We start from the raw sequence: 22265 nt of genomic DNA, 5'->3' as shown, positions 1-22265 counted from the left end.
TAATCCAAGACACATTCTAATGCCCTCTGTCTAATCCAAGACACGTTCTAATGCCCCCTGTTTAATCCAAGACACATTCTAATGCCCCCCTGTCTAATCCAAGACACATTCTAATGCCCCCTATGTCTAATCCAAGACACATTCTAATGCCCCCTGTCTAATCCAAGACACGTTCTAATGCCCCCTGTTTAATCCAAGACACATTCTAATGCCCCCCTGTCTAATCCAAGACACATTCTAATGCCCCCTGTCTAATCCAAGACACATTCTAATGCCCCCTGTCTAATCCAAGACACGTTCTAATGCCTCCTGTCTAATCCAAGACACATTCTAATGCCCTCTATGTCTAATCCAAGACACATTCTAATGCCTCCGATGTCTAATCCAAGACACATTCCAGTGTACAGGAGTACTGAAGCAACGAAGACACAATCAAATAGAGACGGGACAGTGTACAAGGCATAACTTCTTTATTGTTATACACAGAAATACATCTGAAAAAGACATCTTAAATCCGTGGGGTGACACCATACCAGAAGTCTCACACAGTTCCTCATTATTTGGTAAAAACAGTCAAAACAAGTGTAAACTGCATCTCACGTCCTCCTCCAAATAATACATCAACTCCTACAACACATGAAAAATAATGATTTTTTGTCAAATGTTACCGTATGTGCATTACATTACCCATTACAAACATGTTATATCCATTGTCAAAAATACAGGTGTGCAAATTGTTAGAAAAATACCAATTTATACCAGTTTCTGAATTATACTCTGTAGAAATCTTTACAAATAGTATATATTCTATATATAAAGCTTTCCAATATGCAATGTTGCATTAAAAATAATATCCCAAGTACTGCCTGTTTTAACTCCTGGTAGATTACCACTCTCACCCTGCTCTGTGGAAACAGGGGAAAGGGAGGATCCCCAATGAGAAGGGCTGTTATTGTCAGGTGGGTATATAGCAGACTGCAGTACATTGGTGTGGTTCATACATGAATGAGACAGATTCAACACAACGTAAAGTTGAATTGTTTTACGGTTAGAAAATGTTTCATCTTTTCTTTGCTTTAAATGTCTTCTATTGTGGTGGATTGTACTTGACATGAACACTGTAGGACCAATCAGAATCCACAGACCAGTCAATGTCAGAAGCGGCTTGGAGTACTGCACTTCATACTGGCTCTTGTATCACGTGTTTCATCAATAGACCATGCAAACTAGTAGGATACTAAAAACGAAATTGCCTGAAAAAAAAACAATCTTGCCACTTTTCAGTCCCTTTTTCACAAAGACCAAAATATTCAAAACAAAAACATGTCTGATGAACAAATAAATAAATCATTTTTGAAATGGATAACAGCAAATGTTATTTATATTACATACTCCATTTGTTTGTTTGTTTTTTATTGTATTATATTAAAATAAAATCATGCTGTTCCTGCAACAGAGACTAACAGTTACAGTGTAGTGGCACGTTTTATAAATCACCTCCTTTTGATTGCAACAGTCAGGTCACTCTGTACACAATTAAGACACGTCCTTCGTCTCCTAACGAGGCCCCCCCTTTCTTCCTCATCTTCTTCTGAGGTAAACAAACAGTAGGACTGTTCATGACTTTTTTAAAGGCATCACTCCTAACCACATAACCATAGGTACCCATATTATCCCCTGAATTCAACCTGAATAAATTCTAAACCAACTTTCTTCTTTGAATCAATAGAATCAATTCTAGAATAAATTCCAGTTCTGAGAATCAATAGAATCAATTCTAGTTATAAGAATCAACAGAATCAATTCTAGTTCTGAGAATCAATAGAATCAATTCTAGTTATAAGAATCAACAGAATCAATTCTAGAATCAATTCCAGTTCTGAGAATCAATAGAATAAATTCTAGTGCTGAGAATCAATTCAGGACATTCACTCTCATCAGTCTCACTGGAGGACTTTAGTCCCCTATCACAATAACAACAGGGTTTTATTGGACTAAACTCAGCCAACTGCTTTACTTCCTCTTTACAGCTAAGTGGTTTTAACATTGAAAGCAGAGAAGAAGAATCAAAGTAAATCCCATACACAATTGTCTAATAATAATAATAGTTAATCTTTTGGATGAAAAAAAATACATAATTTATAAGACTTTTCATCCTTCAGTCATATAGAGCTAAGGCTCGCTGCAGTGTGGCTTCCAGCCTCAAATCCTTCGGTTAATCTTCCTGCCCCATCTACTCATTATGCTTATCTTTCCTGTTGTATGATAAAATAACACAAGCAGATTTTTTAAAACAGTTAAAATGCTCAATAGACTAGACCCTTTGTTGTCAAAATATATAATCCGTCTTTAAAAAAATAAATCATATTGCACATTTAATAAAATTAGGATATAATTTTCTCATTATGAAGGAATAAAATCGTTACGATGTTTATTCATGATACCAAAATAAAAAGACTCTTGTCAAAGACGATCAGTATTAGTTCACTTTTTTTTTTTTTTTAACTACATGTCTACGACTGCAGGTAACCAACAACAATAACTCAAACGAAGGCCTAGACTCAATCAGATCAAGTGTTAACCGGCGAGAGCCGACACCCGCATAGCTGATGTTTTAGCCGTGTCAGGGGTGGAACTGTGTTGGAGCTGTCCAATCGGCGAGCAGCTGCTCTTGATCATTGTCATGAAGCCACACCCATTTCCACTGGTGTTAGAAGTTCAGAAGAAGAAAGTGTAGGCTATATAGAAATAATGACCCTCAAATTGAAAAATCATTCAACTAAATAATGAGGATTTCTATCATCCTAATGGAGGTGTTGATTACATCTCATATTCCAGTGGTTGAATTTATAGACAAGGCTGCATGGGATTTCTGTTAATGCGACTCCGCGCAGCCAATGGCAATGTCCGCTTTAGGTATAATGCCGGGAGCCACTTGTGGATTTGACAGCTCTAATGCAGTTCCACCTCTGACCCCGTCAAAACAAACGCGGACGTTAGCAAAAGCGGCCTCTAATTGACTCAAGCCCTAAAGCCATAACAAAAAACCACTCCCATGTACTGGGAGTGTGTCAAAGCCTTGTCTCCTGGGTAAAGGTGGGAGGAGCTAGAGGTATGAGATAGCTGGAGGGAGCTGAGATTGATGGTAATTGGTTAACAGAGTAAGACTGACCGCTAATGTTCAGTACATCCGCTTTCCTGCAGCAAGGGGTAGTTATAACCTCTGAACACTAGAACCTTATAACCTCAGAACACTAAAACTGTAGAACACTAGAACCTTAGAACACTAGAACCTCAGAACACTTGAACCGTAGAACCTCTGAACACTAGAACCTTATAACCTCAGAACACTAAAACTGTAGAACACTAGAACTGTAGAACACTAGAAACTTAGAACACTAGAACCTCAGAACACTTGAGCCGTAGAACCTCAGAACACTAGAACCTTATGCCACTTAGAGCACTAGAACCTTAGAACCTCGGAACACTAGAACCTTAGAGCACTAGAACCTTAGAGCACTAGAACCTTAGAACACTAGAACCTTAGAACACTAGAAACATAGAACCTCAGAACACTAGAACCTTAGAGCACTAGAACCTTAGAGCACTAGAACATTAGAGCACTAGAACCTTAGAACCTCACAACTCAGAATGTGGGAACATTGGAACGCGCACCTCTCTGCAACAGTCCTCTGGCCTCGCTGTGCTCACTTCTCCCTATCAAAACGTCAGAGGGTAAAGCAGTAAGGCAGCTGTTAGCTCCTGTCATCTAAAAGCACATCTCCACACCGGCCTAGTTAAAGTCAGTCAGTCCCTCTGTGTCCCTGCCAGGACAGACAGAAGGACAGGACAGAAGGACAGACAGAAGAACAGACAGAAGGACTGGACAGAAGGACTGGACAGAAGTACAGCCAGAATGACAGACAGAAGGACTGGACACAAAAACTGGAACGAAGGACAGACAGAAGGACTGGACGGAAGGACTGGACCGAAGGACAGACAGAAGGACAGAAGGACTGGACAGAAGGACAGAAGGACTGGACAGAAACAGGACAGAAGAACAGACAGAAGGACAGACAGAAGGGCAGAAAGAAAGACAGAACAGAAGGACAGACAGAAGTACAGACAGAAAGACAGAACAGAAGGACAGACAGAAGGACAGACAGAAAGACAGAACAGAAAGACAGACAAAAGGACAGACAGAAAGACAGAACAGAAGGACAGACAGAAGGGCAGACAGAAAGACAGAACAGAAGGACAGACAGAAGAACAGACAGAAGGAGTGTCCATGCACGAGCAGAGCATAGAGCTCACTGCTTGGGTCAGCAGACGTGTGTTTCAATTACTTAATTTTGTCCTGTGTGTGTGTGTGTGTGTGTGTGTGTTTACATTTTCTGTTGTAGTGTTTTTACTATCTCCCTCAGACATGTCCGTTTGTTCTTTCACAGGCTCCAGAGGAGAGTATTATGATCAGGCAAGGCTGTGGACGACCCAGGACAGGCTGCGGGACCTTCTCTCCTGCCTCTCCTGTTTCTCTCCTATGTCACACAGCTGTTTCCCGAGCTCCTGCGGCCTCCACCCGAGTCTGACTGCCGCCATTTAGATGTTTAGCCGGCCGGCAACGCAACTGCACCGGTTGCCATGGCATCACTGAGGGGTCAAACACAGTTGAGACGGGGTATTATTGATTAGTTATTAACTGATTGGACTGTATAACACACAGAAGGTCGTCATCAGGCCAGCTCTTTAGGGAAGTAACAAACACGCTGTGTGGTCATTTCCATTTTTAGATAAACTACAACTTTAAAACGGAGGTTACCTGAGAAACAGGACCATCATGTCAGGAAGTGAACAAATATGATCGCTAGGCCGATATTCAACAGCATCACAATAGCAACCAGGATAGAGTTAGGAGCCTGCAAGACAACGTGAAGGAGAGTTAGGAGAGAGAACACTCAACTGACACATCCCATAATTATGCAAATCATCTCTTTACAGCCTGGACTTTAATAGGAATAAGATAAATAACTGTTCACTCCTGATAAATAAATAAAAAATAATATAAATAACAATAATTATAACGCAGCCTTATGTATAACTATCGCAACATAGTCAGTGGTGGAGACAGGATTTTGTTCACTGTGGTAACTATGGGGTAGCTTGGTGATTAGGTAGGGGTAGGTTGGTGATTAGGTAGCGGTAACTATGGGGTAGCTCTGTGATTAGGTAGGGGTAACTATGGGGTAGCTTGGTGATTAGGTAGGGGTAACTATGGGGTAGCTCGTGATTAGGTAGGGGTAACTATGGGGTAGCTCTGTGATTAGGTAGGGGTAACTATGGGGTAGCTCTGTGATTAGGTAGGGGTAACTATGGGGTAGCTTGGTAATTAGGTAGGGGTAACTATGGGGTAGCTTGGTAATTAGGTAGGGGTAACTATGGGGTAGCTTGGTGATTAGGTAGGGGTAACTATGGGGTAGCTTGGTAATTAGGTAGGGGTAACTATGGGGTAGCTCGTGATTAGGTAGGGGTAACTATGGGGTAGCTCTGTGATTAGGTAGGGGTAACTATGGGGTAGCTCTGTGATTAGGTAGGGGTAACTATGGGGTAGCTTGGTAATTAGGTAGGGGTAACTATGGGGTAGCTTGGTAATTAGGTAGGGGTAACTATGGGGTAGCTTGGTGATTAGGTAGGGGTAACTATGGGGTAGCTTGGTAATTAGGTAGGGGTAACTATGGGGTAGCTTGGTGATTAGGTAGGGGTAACTATGGGGTAGCTCGGTGATTAGGTAGGGGTAACTATGGGGTAGCTCTGTGATTAGGTAGTGGTAACTATGGGGTAGCTCTGTGATTAGGTAGGGGTAACTATGGGGTAGCTCTGTGATTAGGTAGTGGTAACTATGGGGTAGCTCTGTGATTAGGTAGGGGTAACTATGGGGTAGCTCTGTGATTAGGTAGGGGTAACTATGGGGTAGCTCTGTGATTAGGTAGGGGTAACTATGGGGTAGCTCTGTGATTAGGTAGGGGTAACTATGGGGTAGCTCTGTGATTAGGTAGGGGTAACTATGGGGTAGCTCTGTGATTAGGTAGGGGTAACTATGGGGTAGCTCTGTGATTAGGTAGGGGTAACTATGGGGTAGCTCGGTGATTAGGTAGGGGTAACTATGGGGTAGCTCTGTGATTAGGTAGGGGTAACTATGGGGTAGCTCTGTGATTAGGTAGGGGTAACTATGGGGTAGCTCTGTGATTAGGTAGGGGTAACTATGGGGTAGCTCTGTGATTAGGTAGGGGTAACTATGGGGTAGCTCTGTGATTAGGTAGGGGTAACTATGGGGTAGCTCTGTGATTAGGTAGGGGTAACTATGGGGTAGCTCTGTGATTAGGTAGGGGTAACTATGGGGTAGCTCTGTGATTAGGTAGGGGTAACTATGGGGTAGCTCTGTGATTAGGTAGGGGTAACTATGAGAAAAATAGAAACAGATACGTCACATCGCCTTTCCACCTTTCTTTCTCTCCTCTGCTGGGGCCGTATGTATCAAGCGTCTAGGATCAGTCTCCCGGGTGGCGCAGTGGTCTAGGGCACTGCATCGCAGTGCTAGCTGCGCCACCAGAGTCTCTGGGTTCGCGCCCAGGCTGGGCTGGGTTCGCGCCCAGGCTCTGTCGCAGCCGGCCGCAACCGGGAGATCCGTGGGGCGACGCACAATTGGCATAGCGTCGTCCGGGTTAGGGAGGGTTTGGCCGGTAGGGAGGGTTTGGCCGGTAGGGATATCCTTGTCTCAGTATATAAAAATGTAATAAAATGTATGCACTCTACTGTAAGTCGCTCTGGATAAGAGCGTCTGCTAAATGACTAAAATGTAAAAAAATGTAAATCAGTCCCCCCCGTCCATGTAATCTGATTCATTATGATCTAGGATCAGTTCCCCCTCCTCTCCATGTAATCTGATTCATCATGATCTAGGATCAGGTCCCTCCGTTCCATGTAATCTGATTCATTATGATCTAGGATCAGTCCCCCCCGTCCATGTAATCTCATTCATTATGATCTAGGATCAGTCCCCCCTTCTGCCCATGTAATCTGATTCATTATGATCTAGGATCAGGTCCCCCCTCTCCATGTAATCTGATTCATTATGATCTAGGATCATCCCCCCTCCTCTCCATGTAATCTGATTCATTATGATCTCGGATCTGTTCCCCTTCCTCTCCATGTAATCTGATTCATTATGATCTAGGATCAGGTCCCCCTCTCCATGTAATCTGATTCATTATGATCTAGGATCAGGTCCCCCTCTCCATGTAATCTGATTCATTATGATCTAGGATCAGTCCCCCTTCCTCTCCATGTAATCTGATTCATTATGATCTAGGATCAGGTCCCCCTCTCCATGTAATCTGATTTATTATGATCTGGGATCAGTTCCCCCCTCCTCTCCATGTAATCTGATTCATTGTGATCTAGGATCAGGTCCCCCTTCCTCTCCATGTAATCTGATTCATTATGATCTAGGATCAGGTCCCCCTCTCCATGTAATCTGATTCATTATGATCTAAAAGGCTAAACTGATCTTAGATCAGCTCTCCCACTATGAGACGATGTACTCTACTTACATTCTCTTCCTCCTTCCCCTCAGCCATCTCCATACTGGCCTTCTTGGTCTCTGCCAGGCTCTTTGGTTTTAGCGAATCCTGCTTCCTGAGTTTGCATGGCTCGCTGGTGGGCGTCGGCCTGGGGGTTGGCGGGGCCATCCTGGCAAGGGTCAGCTGACTGGGCTCCTCGTCCTCCTCAGGCTCAGGTTCCGGGGGCAGGGGTCCCCTGGAGGGGGCTTTGACGTAGTAGCTATGATACTGGGAGTGGAGTTGTCCCATTCCATTACCAGGACCCACCACCGTCTGTGGAGCAGCAGTCTGGGGAGGTGGTACGTTGGTGGGGCCGGGCTCCGGGGCCTTGGGGGGTTTGGCTGGAGCTGGAGGATCCTCGTATCTGACCTGGGGAGATGGTGCGTTATTGGGGCTGGGCTCTGGGGCCGTGGGGGGTTTGGCCGGAGCCTCCTCGTATCTAATCTGGGGAGAGGGAGCAGCAGCTCTTGGAGGTTCGGCAGCGATGGACACTCTCTCCTCTTTACTCAACTTTCTGCTCGACCGCTCCTCCTTGCTGATCTTAAAGCCCGGCTTCTCCTCTTTGTTGGCCTTGTGACTGTGTGATGATTTGTCCTTGCTGATCTTAAGGCCCGGCTTCTCCTCTTTGTTGGCCTTGTGACTGTGTGATGATTCGTCCTTGCTGATCTTAAGGCCCGGCTTCTCCTCTTTGTTGGCCTTGTGACTGTGTGATGATTCCTCCTTGCTGATCTTAAGGCCCGGCTTCTCTTCTTTGTTGGCCTTGTGACTGTGTGATGATTCGTCCTTGCTGATCTTAAGGCCCGGCTTCTCCTCTTTGCTGGCCTTGCGGCTGTGTGATGATTCCTCCTTGCTGGTCTTGCGGGAGGCGGAGGTGGAGACGCTGTTGCTGTGCTGTCTCTTCTTGCTGTGCGGCGATGGGGGAGGGGTGGGCCCGGGGGTCTTGGCAGGGCTGGTGGGGTTGTCCTTCTCCTTCTCTTCAGCAGGATCTACTGGCTCCACGAACGCCTGCTTGATATAGTCAGGACCTATAGGAGAGACAGACAGAGACACAACTCATGTTTATTCAATTAACACACTGTTACATGCAATATGTAACCAACCATGTGTATGAAATATGAGAGGGTGTTGTGGGGTGCAGCAACAGAGACCCCGTTACAAAACACATACGAATCTTTGATTTGATCAATCGTTCATCTGGTGGTGGTGAAAACACCACACAGATACACAGCTATAGGTACACACACACACACACACACACACACACACACACACACACACACACACACACACACACACACACACACACACACACACACACACACACACACACACACACACACACACACACACACACACACACACACACACACACATAGAGCGACTAGAGTGTGTGTTAGAGCGACTAGATGAGTGTGTGTGTGTGTGTGTGTGTGTGTGTGTGTGTGTGTGTGTGTGTGTGTGTGTGTGTGTGTGTGTGTGTGTGTGTGTGTGTGTGTGTGTGTGTGTGTGTGTGTGTGTGTGTGTGTGTGTGTGTGTGTGTGTGTGTGAGTAATAATGCTGTGTTCTCCTCTGCTTCCTCCTGACTAATGGTAATAGAATAACAATATGTGCCATTTTATCCAAAGCCACATAATAATAATAATAATAATAATAATAATAATAATAATAATACTGTATTATGTGTAAAGTTATTTTTATTATTAGAATAATCTCAAAGTGCATAAAATAAAAAATATAAACTTTAAATAATTAAAAGATATAACATTTATATAATCAAATCACATAAAAGGAAGACAATGAGCTTTGGTCTCCCGAGTGGCGTAGCGGTCTAAGGCACTACATCACAGTACTAGGGGCATCACTACAGATCCTGGTTTGATCCCGGGCTGGATCACAACCGGCCGTGATCGGGAGTCACATAGGGCGGCGCATAATTGGCCCAGCGTCGTCCTGGTTAGGGTTTGGGCGGTGTAATGTGTTCTCTCTGTCTGGTCTTGGTCAGTACCCGTGTTGCAGCATTCTGTATTTTTTGTAGTTGACCAATGTCTTTCATTGGTAGACCAGACAGGAGAGCATTACAGTAGTCAAGCCTGCTGGTAATAAAAGCATGGATGAGTCTGTATCAGCCTGAGAGAGAAACGGCCGCACCTTGGCAATGTTCCTTAGGTGGTTAAAAGCTATTTTGGTCACATTCCTAATGTGGGATTCGAAATTGAGTTCGGAATCTAAAATAACACCTAGGTTTTTTACCTGGTGTTTTATCTTTATTTCCCGTGAATTAAAATGTGCGGCTAGATTCTCCCTCTCTATGTGGTTTGACTCCAACAATAAGTTCATTAGTCTTGTCTTGATTTATTGTATCTGGAGGAAGTTGTGAGCCATCCAAGTATTTAAATCAGTAATCCAGTCTAATAATTTATCTGTGGATCTAAAATCCACAGAAATGTAAAGTTGTGTATCGTCTACGTAGCAGTGAAAATCAATGCTGTGCTTTCTGATAACGCTGCCAAGGGGTAACACATATATACACTGAACAATACCGGACCCAAAATCAAACCTTTTGGAACGACTCATGTGATATGTATTTTCTCGGAGTTATGTTCACCAAGGGTGACAAACTCTCGACCGGTTTAATATGTCCTAAACCAATTTAGACCTGGACCGGAGAGGCCAATCCACCTCTCCTGTCTGTCCAGAAGGACGTCACGGTCAACAGTGTTGAGCGCAGCTCTTAAATCTAAGATTACAAGGACAGAGAGCTGTTTGGCATCTGCGTTGGCTTTAGGATCATATATCACTTTAACTAAGGCTGTCTCTGTGCTGTGGTGGGTACAAAAACCAGATTGGAATTTTTCAAAAATACAGTTTTTGCTGTTTGAGCACCAATTTCTCCAGAATTCTGCTTAAGAATGGAAGGTTGAAGGGCGAAAATAGAATCTAGAAGAATCTAGATGACTTTCCTTCAGAAGGGGTTTCACCAGAGCACTTTATAGTGCAGTGGGGAAAATGCTTTTTTGAAACAGGAAGTGATTAACAATAGCTTGCACTTCATCAGATGTGCCATTAAAAACAGTTTTGTAGAAGGTGGTGGGGGGATAGGATGGAGAAGGCAGGTAGAAGACTTAAGTTGTGATGTCATTTCCCTGAGCAAGTCTGTGTCAACCAGGGAAAATACATCCATAGTGCCTTTGCATGGTCGGCTAGGGCAAATATCATCGAACTTCTCATCGGGTCTTGACTGATACCAAGCCTAATGTTTTATCTTATCTCGCAAACTCATCGTAATTTGATGTGGATGATTTTATCATAGTGGCATTTCTACATGAGTTGATATGCTTTCCCAGCTAACACACTGAGGCAAAAAAAGGGTTGATCAAAGAGGAATGAAGGCGGGATCTGAAAAGCAGAGTGGGCGTTCACTTCCTGATTCTGATCAAATTTATTGGCCGCTAGTCGGTGAATCTGTGCGTGACAATAGGCTGTTCCAGATTGCGCAGATTGAAAATGCGCCAGCCTGAATGCGCATGCTGTCAAATAACATATTATTATTATTTTTTTTTTTTTTAAAGAAGTAATTCATGAAGGCACACTTTAGAATATTATCAACACATATCAAATGACCCTTCAGCGTCTGTGTTAGCTGTGTGTGCTGTGTGTGCTGTGTGTGCTGTGTTAGCTGTGTGAGCTGTGTTAGCTGTGTGTGCTGTGTGTGCTGTGTGTGCTGTGTTAGCTGTGTTAGCTGTGTGTGCTGTGTTAGCTGTGTGTGCTGTGTTAGCTGTGTGTGCTGTGTTAGCTGTGTGAGCTGTGTTAGCTGTGTGTGCTGTGTTAGCTGTGTTAGCTGTGTGAGCTGTGTGTGCTGTGTGAGCTGTGTGTGCTGTGTGTGCTGTGTGTGCTGTGTGAGCTGTGTGAGCTGTGTGTGCTGTGTGAGCTGTGTTAGCTGTGTGTGCTGTTAGCTGTGTGTGCTGTGTTAGCTGTGTTAGCTGTGTGAGATGTGTTAGCTGTGTGCGCTGTGTGAGCTGTGTTAGCTGTGTGTGCTGTGTTAGCTGTGTTAGCTGTGTGTGCTGTGTGAGCTGTGTGTGCTGTGTGTGCTGTGTGTGCTGTGTGAGCTGTGTGTGCTGTGTTAGCTGTGTGTGCTGTGTGTGCTGTGTGAGCTGTGTGTGCTGTGTTAGCTGTGTGTGCTGTGTGAGCTGTGTTAGCTGTGTGTGCTGTGTTAGCTGTGTGTGCTGTGTTAGCTGTGTGTGCTGTGTTAGCTGTGTGTGCTGTGTTAGCTGTGTGTGCTGTGTTAGCTGTGTGTGCTGTGTTAGCTGTGTGAGCTGTGTGTGCTGTGTTAGCTGTGTTAGCTGGCCCAAGGAGAGAGAGCACAACATTTCAGCAGCAGGTGGAAAATAATGACAAACAACAGACTAACTATATTCAATACAAAACTTGTAGCAGTTATTTCGCAAGTTAACTATAGCTAACTCAGCATTAATGTTGTTGCTGTCTGTAAGGAAGGGGAGATGTTGTTCCCACTGTGACTATTAAAACCTTCCCCAATCAGAAACCGTCGATTTATGGCAGCATTCGAGCAAAACTGAAAGCGCGAACCACTGCATTTAACCATGGAAAGACGACTGGGAATATGGCCGAATACAAACAGTGTAGTTATTCCGTCCGCAAGGCAAACAAACGACATGTCAGTATAGAGACAAAGTGGAGTCGCAATTCAACGGCTCAGACACGAGACCTATGTGACAGGGTCTACAGGTAATCGCCGACTACAAAAAGAAAACCAGCCACGTCACGGACACCGACGTCTTGCTTCCAGACAAACTAAACACCAAGAGACTGAAAAACAGCTTCCATCTCAAGGCCACCAGACTGTTAAACAGCTATCACTAGCACAGAGATGCTATATTTACAATCCCCTGATCCAAACAGATTACTCATTTACCCAGCTCTGATCAATAGCTCTGTTCAATAGCTCTGTTCAATAGCTCTGATCAATAGCTCTGATCAATAGCTCTGATCAATAGCTCTGATCAATAGCTCTGATCAAAAGCCCTGATCAATTGCTCTGATCTATAGCTCTGTTCAATAGCTCTGATCAATAGCTCTGTTCAATAGCTCTGATCAATAGCTCTGATCAATAGCTCTGATCAATAGCTCTGTTCAATAGCTCTGATCAATAGCTCTGATCAATAGCTCTGTTCAATAGCTCTGATCAATAGCTCTGTTCAATAGCGCTGATCAATTAAGAGGGACTTTAAAGTCAAGGTTACGAATACAGAGTATCTATAGACACACCACCAGACAGCACACCTTCATTTATTCCATCGCCACCCCAAACTAATAGTGGGGGAATAGCAGGCTATTCTCATGCTTAAGTTCAAAGGTCAGAATACATAGAGAGAAAAGTCCATAAAAAGGGACTTACGGGTCCACCCCTGGTCTGTAGTCAAAGGGCCACCCCTGGTATGTAGTCAAAGGGCCACCCCTGGTATGTAGTCAAAGGGCCACCCCTGGTATGTAGTCAAAGGGCCACCCCTGGTATGTAGTCAAAGGGCCACCCCTGGTATGTAGTCAAAGGGCCACCCCTGGTATGTAGTCAAAGGGCCACCCCTTGGTCTGTAGTCAAAGGGCCACCCCTGGTATGTAGTCAAAGGACCACCCCTGGTCTGTAGTCAAAGGGCCACCCCTGGTATGTAGTCAAAGGGCCACCACTGGTATGTAGTCAAAGGACCACCCCTGGTCTGCAGTCAAAGGACCACCCCTGGTCTGCAGTCAAAGGACCCCCCTGGTATGTAGTCAAAGGACCACCCCTGGTATGTAGTCAAAGGGCCACCCCTGGTATGTAGTCAAAGGACCACCCCTGGTATGTAGCCAAAGGGTCACCACTGGTATGTAGTCAAAGGGCCACCCCTGGTATGTAGTCAAAGGGCCACCCCTGGTATGTAGTCAAAGGGCCACCACTGGTATGTAGTCAAAGGACCACCCCTGGTCTGCAGTCAAAGGACCACCCCTGGTCCGCAGTCAAAGTACCCCCCCTGGTATGTAGTCAAAGGACCACCCCTGGTATGTAGTCAAAGGGCCACCCCTGGTATGTAGTCAAAGGACCACCCCTGGTATGTAGTCAAAGGGCCACCCCTGGTATGTAGTCAAAGTACCACCCCTGGTATGTAGTCAAAGGACCACCCCTGGTATGTAGTCAAAGGACCACCACTGGTATGTAGCCAAAGGGTCACCACTGGTATGTAGTCAAAGGGCCACCCCTGGTATGTAGTCAAAGGACCACCCCTGGTATGTAGTCAAAGGGCCACCCCTGGTATGTAGTCAAAGGACCACCCCTGGTATGTAGTCAAAGGGCCACCCCTGGTATGTAGTCAAAGGACCACCCCTGGTATGTAGTCAAAGGACCACCCCTGGTATGTAGTCAAAGGACCACCACTGGTATGTAGTCAAAGGGCCACCCCTGGTATGTAGTCAAAGGGCCACCCCTGGTATGTAGTCAAAGGACCACCCCTGGTATGTAGTCAAAGGGTCACCACTGGTATGTAGTCAAAGGGCCACCCCTGGTATGTAGTCAAAGGACCACCCCTGGTATGTAGTCAAAGGGTCACCACTGGTATGTAGTCAAAGGGCCACCCCTGGTATGTAGTCAAAGGACCACCCCTGGTATGTAGTCAAAGGACCACCCCTGGTATGTAGTCAAAGGACCACCACTGGTATGTAGTCAAAGGGCCACCCCTGGTATGTAGTCAAAGGGCCACCCCTGGTATGTAGTCAAAGGGCCACCCCTGGTCTGTAGTCAAAGGGCCCCCCCTGGTATGTAGTCAAAGGGCCACCCCTGGTATGTAGTCAAAGGACCACCACTGGTATGTAGTCAAAGGACCACCCCTGGTATGTAGTCAAAGGACCACCCCTGGTATGTTGTCAAAGGGCCACCCCTGGTATGTAGTCAAAGGGCCACCCCTGGTATGTAGTCAAAGGGCCACCCCTGGTATGTAGTCAAAGGGCCACCCCTGGTATGTAGTCAAAGGGCCACCCCTGGTATGTAGTCAAAGGGCCACCCCTGGTCTGTAGTCAAAGGGCCACCCCTGGTATGTAGTCAAAGGGCCACCCCTGGTATGTAGTCAAAGGGCCACCCCTGGTATGTAGTTAAAGGGCCACCCCTGGTATGTAGTCAAAGGACCACCCCTGGTATGTAGTCAAAGGGCCACCCTTGGTATGTAGTCAAAGGGCCACCCCTGGTATGTAGTCAAAGGGCCACCCCTGGTATGTAGTCAAAGGACCACCCCTGGTCTGTAGTCAAAGGGCCACCCCTGGTATGTAGTCAAAGGGCCACCCCTGGTATGTAGTCAAAGGGCCACCCCTGGTATGTAGTCAAAGGGCCACCCCTGGTATGTAGTCAAAGGGCCACCCCTGGTATGTAGTCAAAGGACCACCCCTGGTATGTAGTCAAAGGGCCACCCCTGGTATGTAGTCAAAGGGCCACCCCTGGTATGTAGTCAAAGGGCCACACCTGGTCTGTAGTCAAAGGACCACCCCTGGTATGTAGTCAAAGGGCCACCCCTGGTATGTAGTCAAAGGGCCACCCCTGGTATGTAGTCAAAGGGCCACCCCTGGTATGTAGTCAAAGGGCCACCCCTGGTATGTAGTCAAAGGGCCACCACTGGTATGTAGTCAAAGGGCCACCCTTGGTATGTAGTCAAAGGGCCACCACTGGTATGTAGTTACAGGGCCACCACTGGTATGTAGTCAAAGGGCCACCCCTGGTATGTAGTCAAAGGGCCACCCCTGGTATGTAGTCAAAGGGCCACCCCTGGTATGTAGTCAAAGGGCCACCCCTGGTATGTAGTCAAAGGGCCACCCCTGGTATGTAGTCAAAGGGCCACCCCTGGTATGTAGTCAAAGGGCCACCCCTGGCACCAGCTCCCATTTTGAAAAGCTGCTGTTGCTCTGACAAACTGTTGCTATGTTGGCATCATAATCTGTTGTTTCAAAATGATATGAATGTTGTACCTGGCATGCGCGTGTGTGTGTCTGTATACTTGGTCTGTCTTTTGGTATACGAGGTACACAGTGAACTGAATCACGTCGACCTCTTGACCACGGTGATGTGTAATGCGAGACTGAAGACTCACGTCTCCTATAATATGGCCATGCCATCGGCCGTGACGTCAGTGTTGTGGTTACTGTTGTGTTATCGTCCATGCCGCGGAATGACAAGTTAAAGAGTCAGCTGGGACGTGGCGACGTGTTCCAGAACTAGATTTGAAATGCGTTCTAAATGGGAAAACGTGACAGGGCTTCCGCTGACTGCGTTGATCTCAGCGTTGATCACATGACAGAAAGATAACCCGCTAACCTGTTAATACAGGGTCTCTAATACAAGGCTCAGCTATTACTAATAACCACGAATAACTTGAAATAAACACACTCAATCTGAACATACAGACTATGGATGTGTGTGTGTCCCAAATGGCATCCGATAGTCGATATAGTGCTCTATTTTGACCAGAGCCCTATGTTTATACCAGGGCTCTGGTCATGAACAAGTGAACAAGTCTTTATTTTTTATCTGGCGTTAGTACGTGAGGCTGAGCTTCAGGGCATAACTGTACACCAATAGCCAAATACACACCAATCGCCAAATGTTTTTATTTGTGGGGGGGGGGAGGACTTAGGCAGAAAAAGTTAATGTCGAATCTACTGAGGCAAATAAAGGACAATGTTGGAGTTGAATTCAATAAGAGAGAAGCTGTGAAATGGGGGGTAGGGCCAGAACAGTAATGTTTGGGAAAGATTTGGTAAGGGGAGGATTGTGTTGCCGGCTGTGTGACGATTGTGAGACGCTATACACAACCGAGAGTCACAAGACAGGGGACGTCAAAATAGCACGTCAAGGGAACTGTAGCCGACTGTTCAGATGGGTTAACTGAAATCTGGACAATGACTGTAGGTTTATAACCTCTCATATAGTATAATATAATATTACCTGTAGGTTTATAACCTCTCACATAGGTTTATAACCTCTCATATAGTCTAATATAATATTACCTGTAGGTTTATAACCTCTCATATAGTATAATATATTAACTGTAGGTTTATAACCTCTCATATAGTCTAATATATTATTAACTGTAGGTTTATAACCTCTCACATAGGTTTATAACCTCTCATATAGTCTAATATAATATTACCTGTAGGTTTATAACCTCTCATATAGTCTAACATAATATTACCTGTAGGTTTATAACCTCTCATATAGTCTAATATAATATTACCTGTAGGTTTATAACCTCTCATATAGTCTAATATAATATTACCTATAGGTTTATAACCTCTCACATAGTATAATATATTAACTGTAGGTTTATAACCTCTCACATAGTTTTATAACCTCTCACAGTCTAATATAATATTAACTGCAGGTCTATAACCTCTCCTATAGTCTAATATAATATTAACTCCTGCAGAATTAAGTATTTCTTGCACTAAAATGAAACACCAAATGTACATTTTGACTCGGCAATAGAAGTGGAAAATATTATCTATTTATTTCATCATTTTACGAGAATGAATACTTGTTATGGACCGTCTATAAAGGTGCTATCTTTATCAGCGTCATAAAATATGCATCCCAGCCAAAATTAAATCTTATCAGAAAACATGTTGGGTCACTATCACTGATTTAAATTTCCTTAAAACCGGTCAAACTGATGTCATTTTAACATTTTGAAAATGTATGTTTTTGTTGTTGTTGTTGAGGCATTGCATTTTCTCCCCGGTCCCTAAATGTCTGCTGCGTGAGAGAAGCAGAGATGATAGTCTTCTAGGGCAGTAATGACACAATAAAATAAATCCCTCACTCCGTCTCTGACCGTACAGTGCATTTTTCTATCTGACTACCTGCAGGTTAGAGTCGGGACTCTGCATCACTAGCTGGTACAGTGACAGTATATAGAACTGACAGAATTCTTCCAAACAGACAAACCTGTCAAATCTCAGACTCTTTCTCCTTTCACTCTATCCTCTATGCTTCTATTCCAACCTCTCTCTTCTCTCTCTATCCTCTATGCTTCTATTCCAACCTCTCTCTTCTCTCTCTATCCTCTATGCTTCTATTCCAACCTCTCTCTTCTCTCTCTATCCTCTATGCTTCTATTCCAACCTCTCTCTTCTCTCTCTATTCTCTATGCTTCTATTCCAACCTCTCTCTTCTCTCTCTATCCTCTATGCTTCTATTCCAACCTCTCTCTTCTCTCTCTATCCTCTATGCTTCTATTCCAACCTCTCTCTTCTCTCTCTATCCTCTATGCTTCTATTCCAACCTCTCTCTTCTCTCTCTATCCTCTATGCTTCTATTCCAACCTCTCTCTTCTCTCTCTATCCTCTATGCTTCTATTCCAACCTCTCTCTTCTCTCTCTATTCTCTATGCTTCTATTCCAACCTCTCTCTTCTCTCTCTATCCTCTATGCTTCTATTCCAACCTCTCTCTTCTCTCTCTATCCTCTATGCTTCTATTCCAACCTCTCTCTTCTCTCTCTATTCTCTATGCTTCTATTCCAACCTCTCTCTTCTCTCTCTATTCTCTATGCTTCTATTCCAACATCTCTCTTCTCTCTCTATTCTCTATGCTTCTATTCCAACCTCTCTCTTCTCTCTCTATCCTCTATGCTTCTATTCCAACCTCTCTCTTCTCTCTATATTCTCTATGCTTATATTCCAACCTCTCTCTTCTCTCTCTATCCTCTATGCTTCTATTCCAACCTCTCTCTTCCTCTATCATTCTCTGCACTCTTCATCCTCCTAGTAATACAGTAGTATAGTAACATAGTACATTAAAGTAGTATAGTAATATAGTAGTATAGAAATACAGTAGTATAGTAACATAGTACAGTAAAGTAACATAGGCATATAGTAGTATAGTAATATAGCAGTATAGTAATACAGTACAGTAAAGTAGTATAGTAATATAGTATAGTAATATAGTAGTATAGTAACATAGTACAGTAAAGTCGTATAGTAATATAGTAGTATAGTAATATAGTATAGTAATATAGTAGTATAGTAACATAGTACAGTAAAGTAGTATAGCAATATAGTAGTATAGTAATATAGTATAGTAATATAGTAGTATAGTAACATAGTACAGTAAAGTCGCATAGTAATATAGTAGTATAGTAATATAGTAGTATTGCAACATAGTACAGTAAAGTAGTATAGTAATATAGTAGTATAGTACAGAAAAGTAGTATAGTAATATAGTATAGTAATATAGTAGTATAGTAGTACATGGTACAGTAAAGTAGTATAGTAATATAGTAGCATAATAATATAGTGGTATAGTAACATGGTACAGTAGAGTAGTATAGCAATATAGTAGTATAGTAATATAGTAGTATAGTACTATAGTAGTATAGTAACATAGTACAGTAAAGTAGTATAGTAATACAGTAGTATAATAATACAGTAGTATAGTAACATGGTACAGTAAAGTAGTATAGCAATATAGTAGTATAGTAATATAGTAGTATAGTAACATAGTACAGTAAAGTAGTATAGTACAGTAAAGTGGTATTGTAGTATAGTAGTATAGTAATACAGTAGTATAGTAATACAGTAGTATAATAATACAGTAGTATGGTAATAGAGTAGTACAGTAATACAGTAGTATAGTAATACAGCAGCATAGTAATAGAGCTTTTGTTTCAGCCACAGATGCCAGCTCGCTTCATGCTAATCCTGGGGCATGTTTCCACGCCAACGGACACACACACACACACACACACACACACACACACACACACACACACACACACACACACACACACACACACACACACACACACACACACACACACACACACACACACACACACACACACACACACACACACACACTAGAGAGCAGGCACACGCTCCAACACACACATGGTTCTGATGGTTTGTTCTCTAACTCCTGCTGACCTTAATGTGGGATGAAGAGCCTTAACAAGAGGACCCTAAAACCAGTCACAGGAAGCACTGGTGTGTGTGCGGACGTGTGAGGGACGGCTACATATTTCTTTCTCACAATTTTTTGGGCAATTTAGCAGACACTCTTCTCCAGAGCGACTTACAGAAGCAATTAGGGTTAAGTACCTTGTTCAAGGGCACATCGGCAGATTTTTCACATAGTCTGCTCAGGGATTCAAACCAGAGATCTTTCGTTTACTGGCCCAACTCTCTTAACTGCTAGGATACCTCCTGCCATAACTGTGTCTCTTAACCGCTAGGCTACCTGCTGCCCTAACTGTGTCTCTTAACCGCTAGGCTACCTGCTGCCCTACGTCTCTTAACCACTAGGCTACCTGCTGCCCTACGTCTCTTAACCACTAGGCTACCTGCTGCCCTAACTGTGTCTCTTAACCGCTAGGCTACCTGCTGCCCTACGTCTCTTAACCACTAGGCTACCTGCTGCCCTAACTGTGTCTCTTAACCACTAGGCTACCTGCTGCCCTAACTGTGTCTCTTAACCGCTAGGCTACCTGCTGCCCTAACTGTGTATTTTAACCGCTAGGCTACCTGCTGCCCTACGTCTCTTAACCGCTAGGCTACCTGCTGCCCTAACTGTGTCTCTTAACCGCTAGGCTACCTGCTGCCCTACGTCTCTTAACCACTAGGCTACCTGCTGCCCTAACTGTGTCTCTTAACCGCTAGGCTACCTGCTGCCCTACGTCTCTTAACCACTAGGCTACCTGCTGCCCTAACTGTGTCTCTTAACCACTAGGCTACCTGCTGCCCTAACTGTGTCTCTTAACCGCTAGGCTACCTGCTGCCCTAACTGTGTATTTTAACCGCTAGGCTACCTGCTGCCCTACGTCTCTTAACCGCTAGGCTACCTGCTGCCCTAACTGTGTCTCTTAACCGCTAGGCTACCTGCTGCCCTAACTGTGTCTCTTAACCGCTAGGCTACCTGCTGCCCTAACTGTGTCTTTTAACCGCTAGGCTACCTGCTGCCCTAACTGTGTCTTTTAACCACTAGGCTACCTGCTACCCTAACTGTGTCTCTTAACCACTAGGCTACCTGCTGCCCTAACTGTGTCTCTTAACCGCTAGGCTACCTGCTGCCCTAACTGTGTCTCTTAACCGCTAGGCTACCTGCTGCCCTAACTGTGTCTCTTAACCGCTAGGCTACCTGCTGCCCTAACTGTGTCTCTTAACCGCTAGGCTACCTGCTGCCCTAACTGTGTCTCTTAACCGCTAGGCTACCTGCTGCCCTAACTGTGTCTCTTAACCGCTAGGCTACCTGCTGCCCTAACTGTGTCTCTTTACCGCTAGGCTACCTGCTGCCCTAACTGTAATATAATATACCATAAAATAATATACAGTACCAGTCAAAAGTTTGGACACACCTACTCATTCAAGGGTTTTTCTTTATTTGTACTATTTTCAATTATCACTGTGTGTCTATGTACATTCAGACGGAGGAACAGACATCTATCAGCGTCACAGTATAATATAAGCTCATCAAGCAGAGCAGGAATAACACAGTCGGCGTTAACTAACAACTCCTGCCAACAGACTGGCAGCTCATATTAAGAGGAACATTTATACCATCTTTCATCGTGCTTTACATACACACACTGACCACCACTGGTCTCACTACACAGAACTACTCTACGCCTTGACCTCTTCCCGAGTAGTGAGGTCTGGCCGCCCGACAACCTGCCCGCTCGACTCCATCCTCTCCTCCCTTCCTCTCCTCCCTTTCTCTGGAGACCTTCTCCCATTCCTCACTTCCCTCATCAACTCATCCCTGACAGCTGGCTGCGTCCCCTCTGACTTCAAAATGGCCCGAGTTGCTGGCCTCCTCAAGAAAAACCAACACTAACACTTGACTCATCTGATGTCCATAAACTACAGACCTGTATCCCTTCTTTCTTTTCTTTCCAAAACACTTGAGTGTGCTGTCTCTGATCAACTCTCTCGTTATCTCTCTCAAAAACAATCTTCTTGATTCTAACCAGTCAGGCTTTAAAGGGGTCATTCAACCGAGACTGCTCTTTTCTGTGTCAAGGAGGCTCTCCGCACTGCCAAAGCTGACTCTCCCTCCTCGGTTCTCATCCTCCTAGACCTATCCACTGCCTTCGACAGCGTGAACCATCAGATTCTCCTCTCCACCCTCTCAGGGCTGGGTGTCTCAGACTCTATCAGATCCTCCTCTCCACCCTCTCAGGGCTGGGAGTCTCAGGCTCTGTCAGATCCTCCTCTCCACCCTCTCAGTGCTGGGTGTCTCAGTCTCTATCAGATCCTCCTCTCCACCCTCTCAGGGCTGGGTGTCTCAGACTCTATCAGATCCTCCTCTCCACCCTCTCAGGGCTGGGTGTCTCAGACTCTATCAGATCCTCCTCTCCACCCTCTCAGGGCTGGGTGTCTCAGACTCTATCAGATCCTCCTCTCCATCCTCTCAGGGCTGGACATCTCAGGCTCTGTCAGATCCTCCTCTCCACCCTCTCAGGGCTGGGTGTCTCAGACTCTATCAGATCCTCCTCTCCACCCTCTCAGGGCTGGGTGTCTCAGGCTCTATCAGATCCTCCTCTCCACCCTCTCAGGCTCTATCAGATCCTCCTGTCCACCCTCTCAGGGCTGGGTGTCTCAGGCTCTATCAGATCCTCCTCTCC

General features: G+C 44.8%; 1 protein-coding gene across 1 annotated transcript in view; it reads right to left on the bottom strand.

Moving 5' to 3' along the window:
- Positions 1-453: 453 nt before the first annotated feature.
- Positions 454-22265, bottom strand: part of LOC139583244 (junctophilin-1-like) — a 102339-nt gene continuing 80527 nt past the window's right edge. The window contains exons 5-7 of the mRNA XM_071414097.1: positions 7608-8641; positions 4820-4916; positions 454-4650 (exon numbers count right to left, since the gene is read on the bottom strand). Of these exons, the coding sequence (XP_071270198.1) occupies positions 4836-4916; positions 7608-8641 (1115 nt within the window). The 3' untranslated portion in view covers positions 454-4650; positions 4820-4835. The remainder of the gene's footprint in view (positions 4651-4819; positions 4917-7607; positions 8642-22265) is intronic.

The sequence above is a fragment of the Salvelinus alpinus genome, chromosome 8 (genome assembly GCF_045679555.1).
Source record: "Salvelinus alpinus chromosome 8, SLU_Salpinus.1, whole genome shotgun sequence".
Classification (NCBI taxonomy): domain Eukaryota; kingdom Metazoa; phylum Chordata; class Actinopteri; order Salmoniformes; family Salmonidae; genus Salvelinus; species Salvelinus alpinus.
The sequence above is the reverse complement of the archived record's forward strand: the minus strand, read 5'-3'. Positions and strand labels throughout refer to the sequence as shown.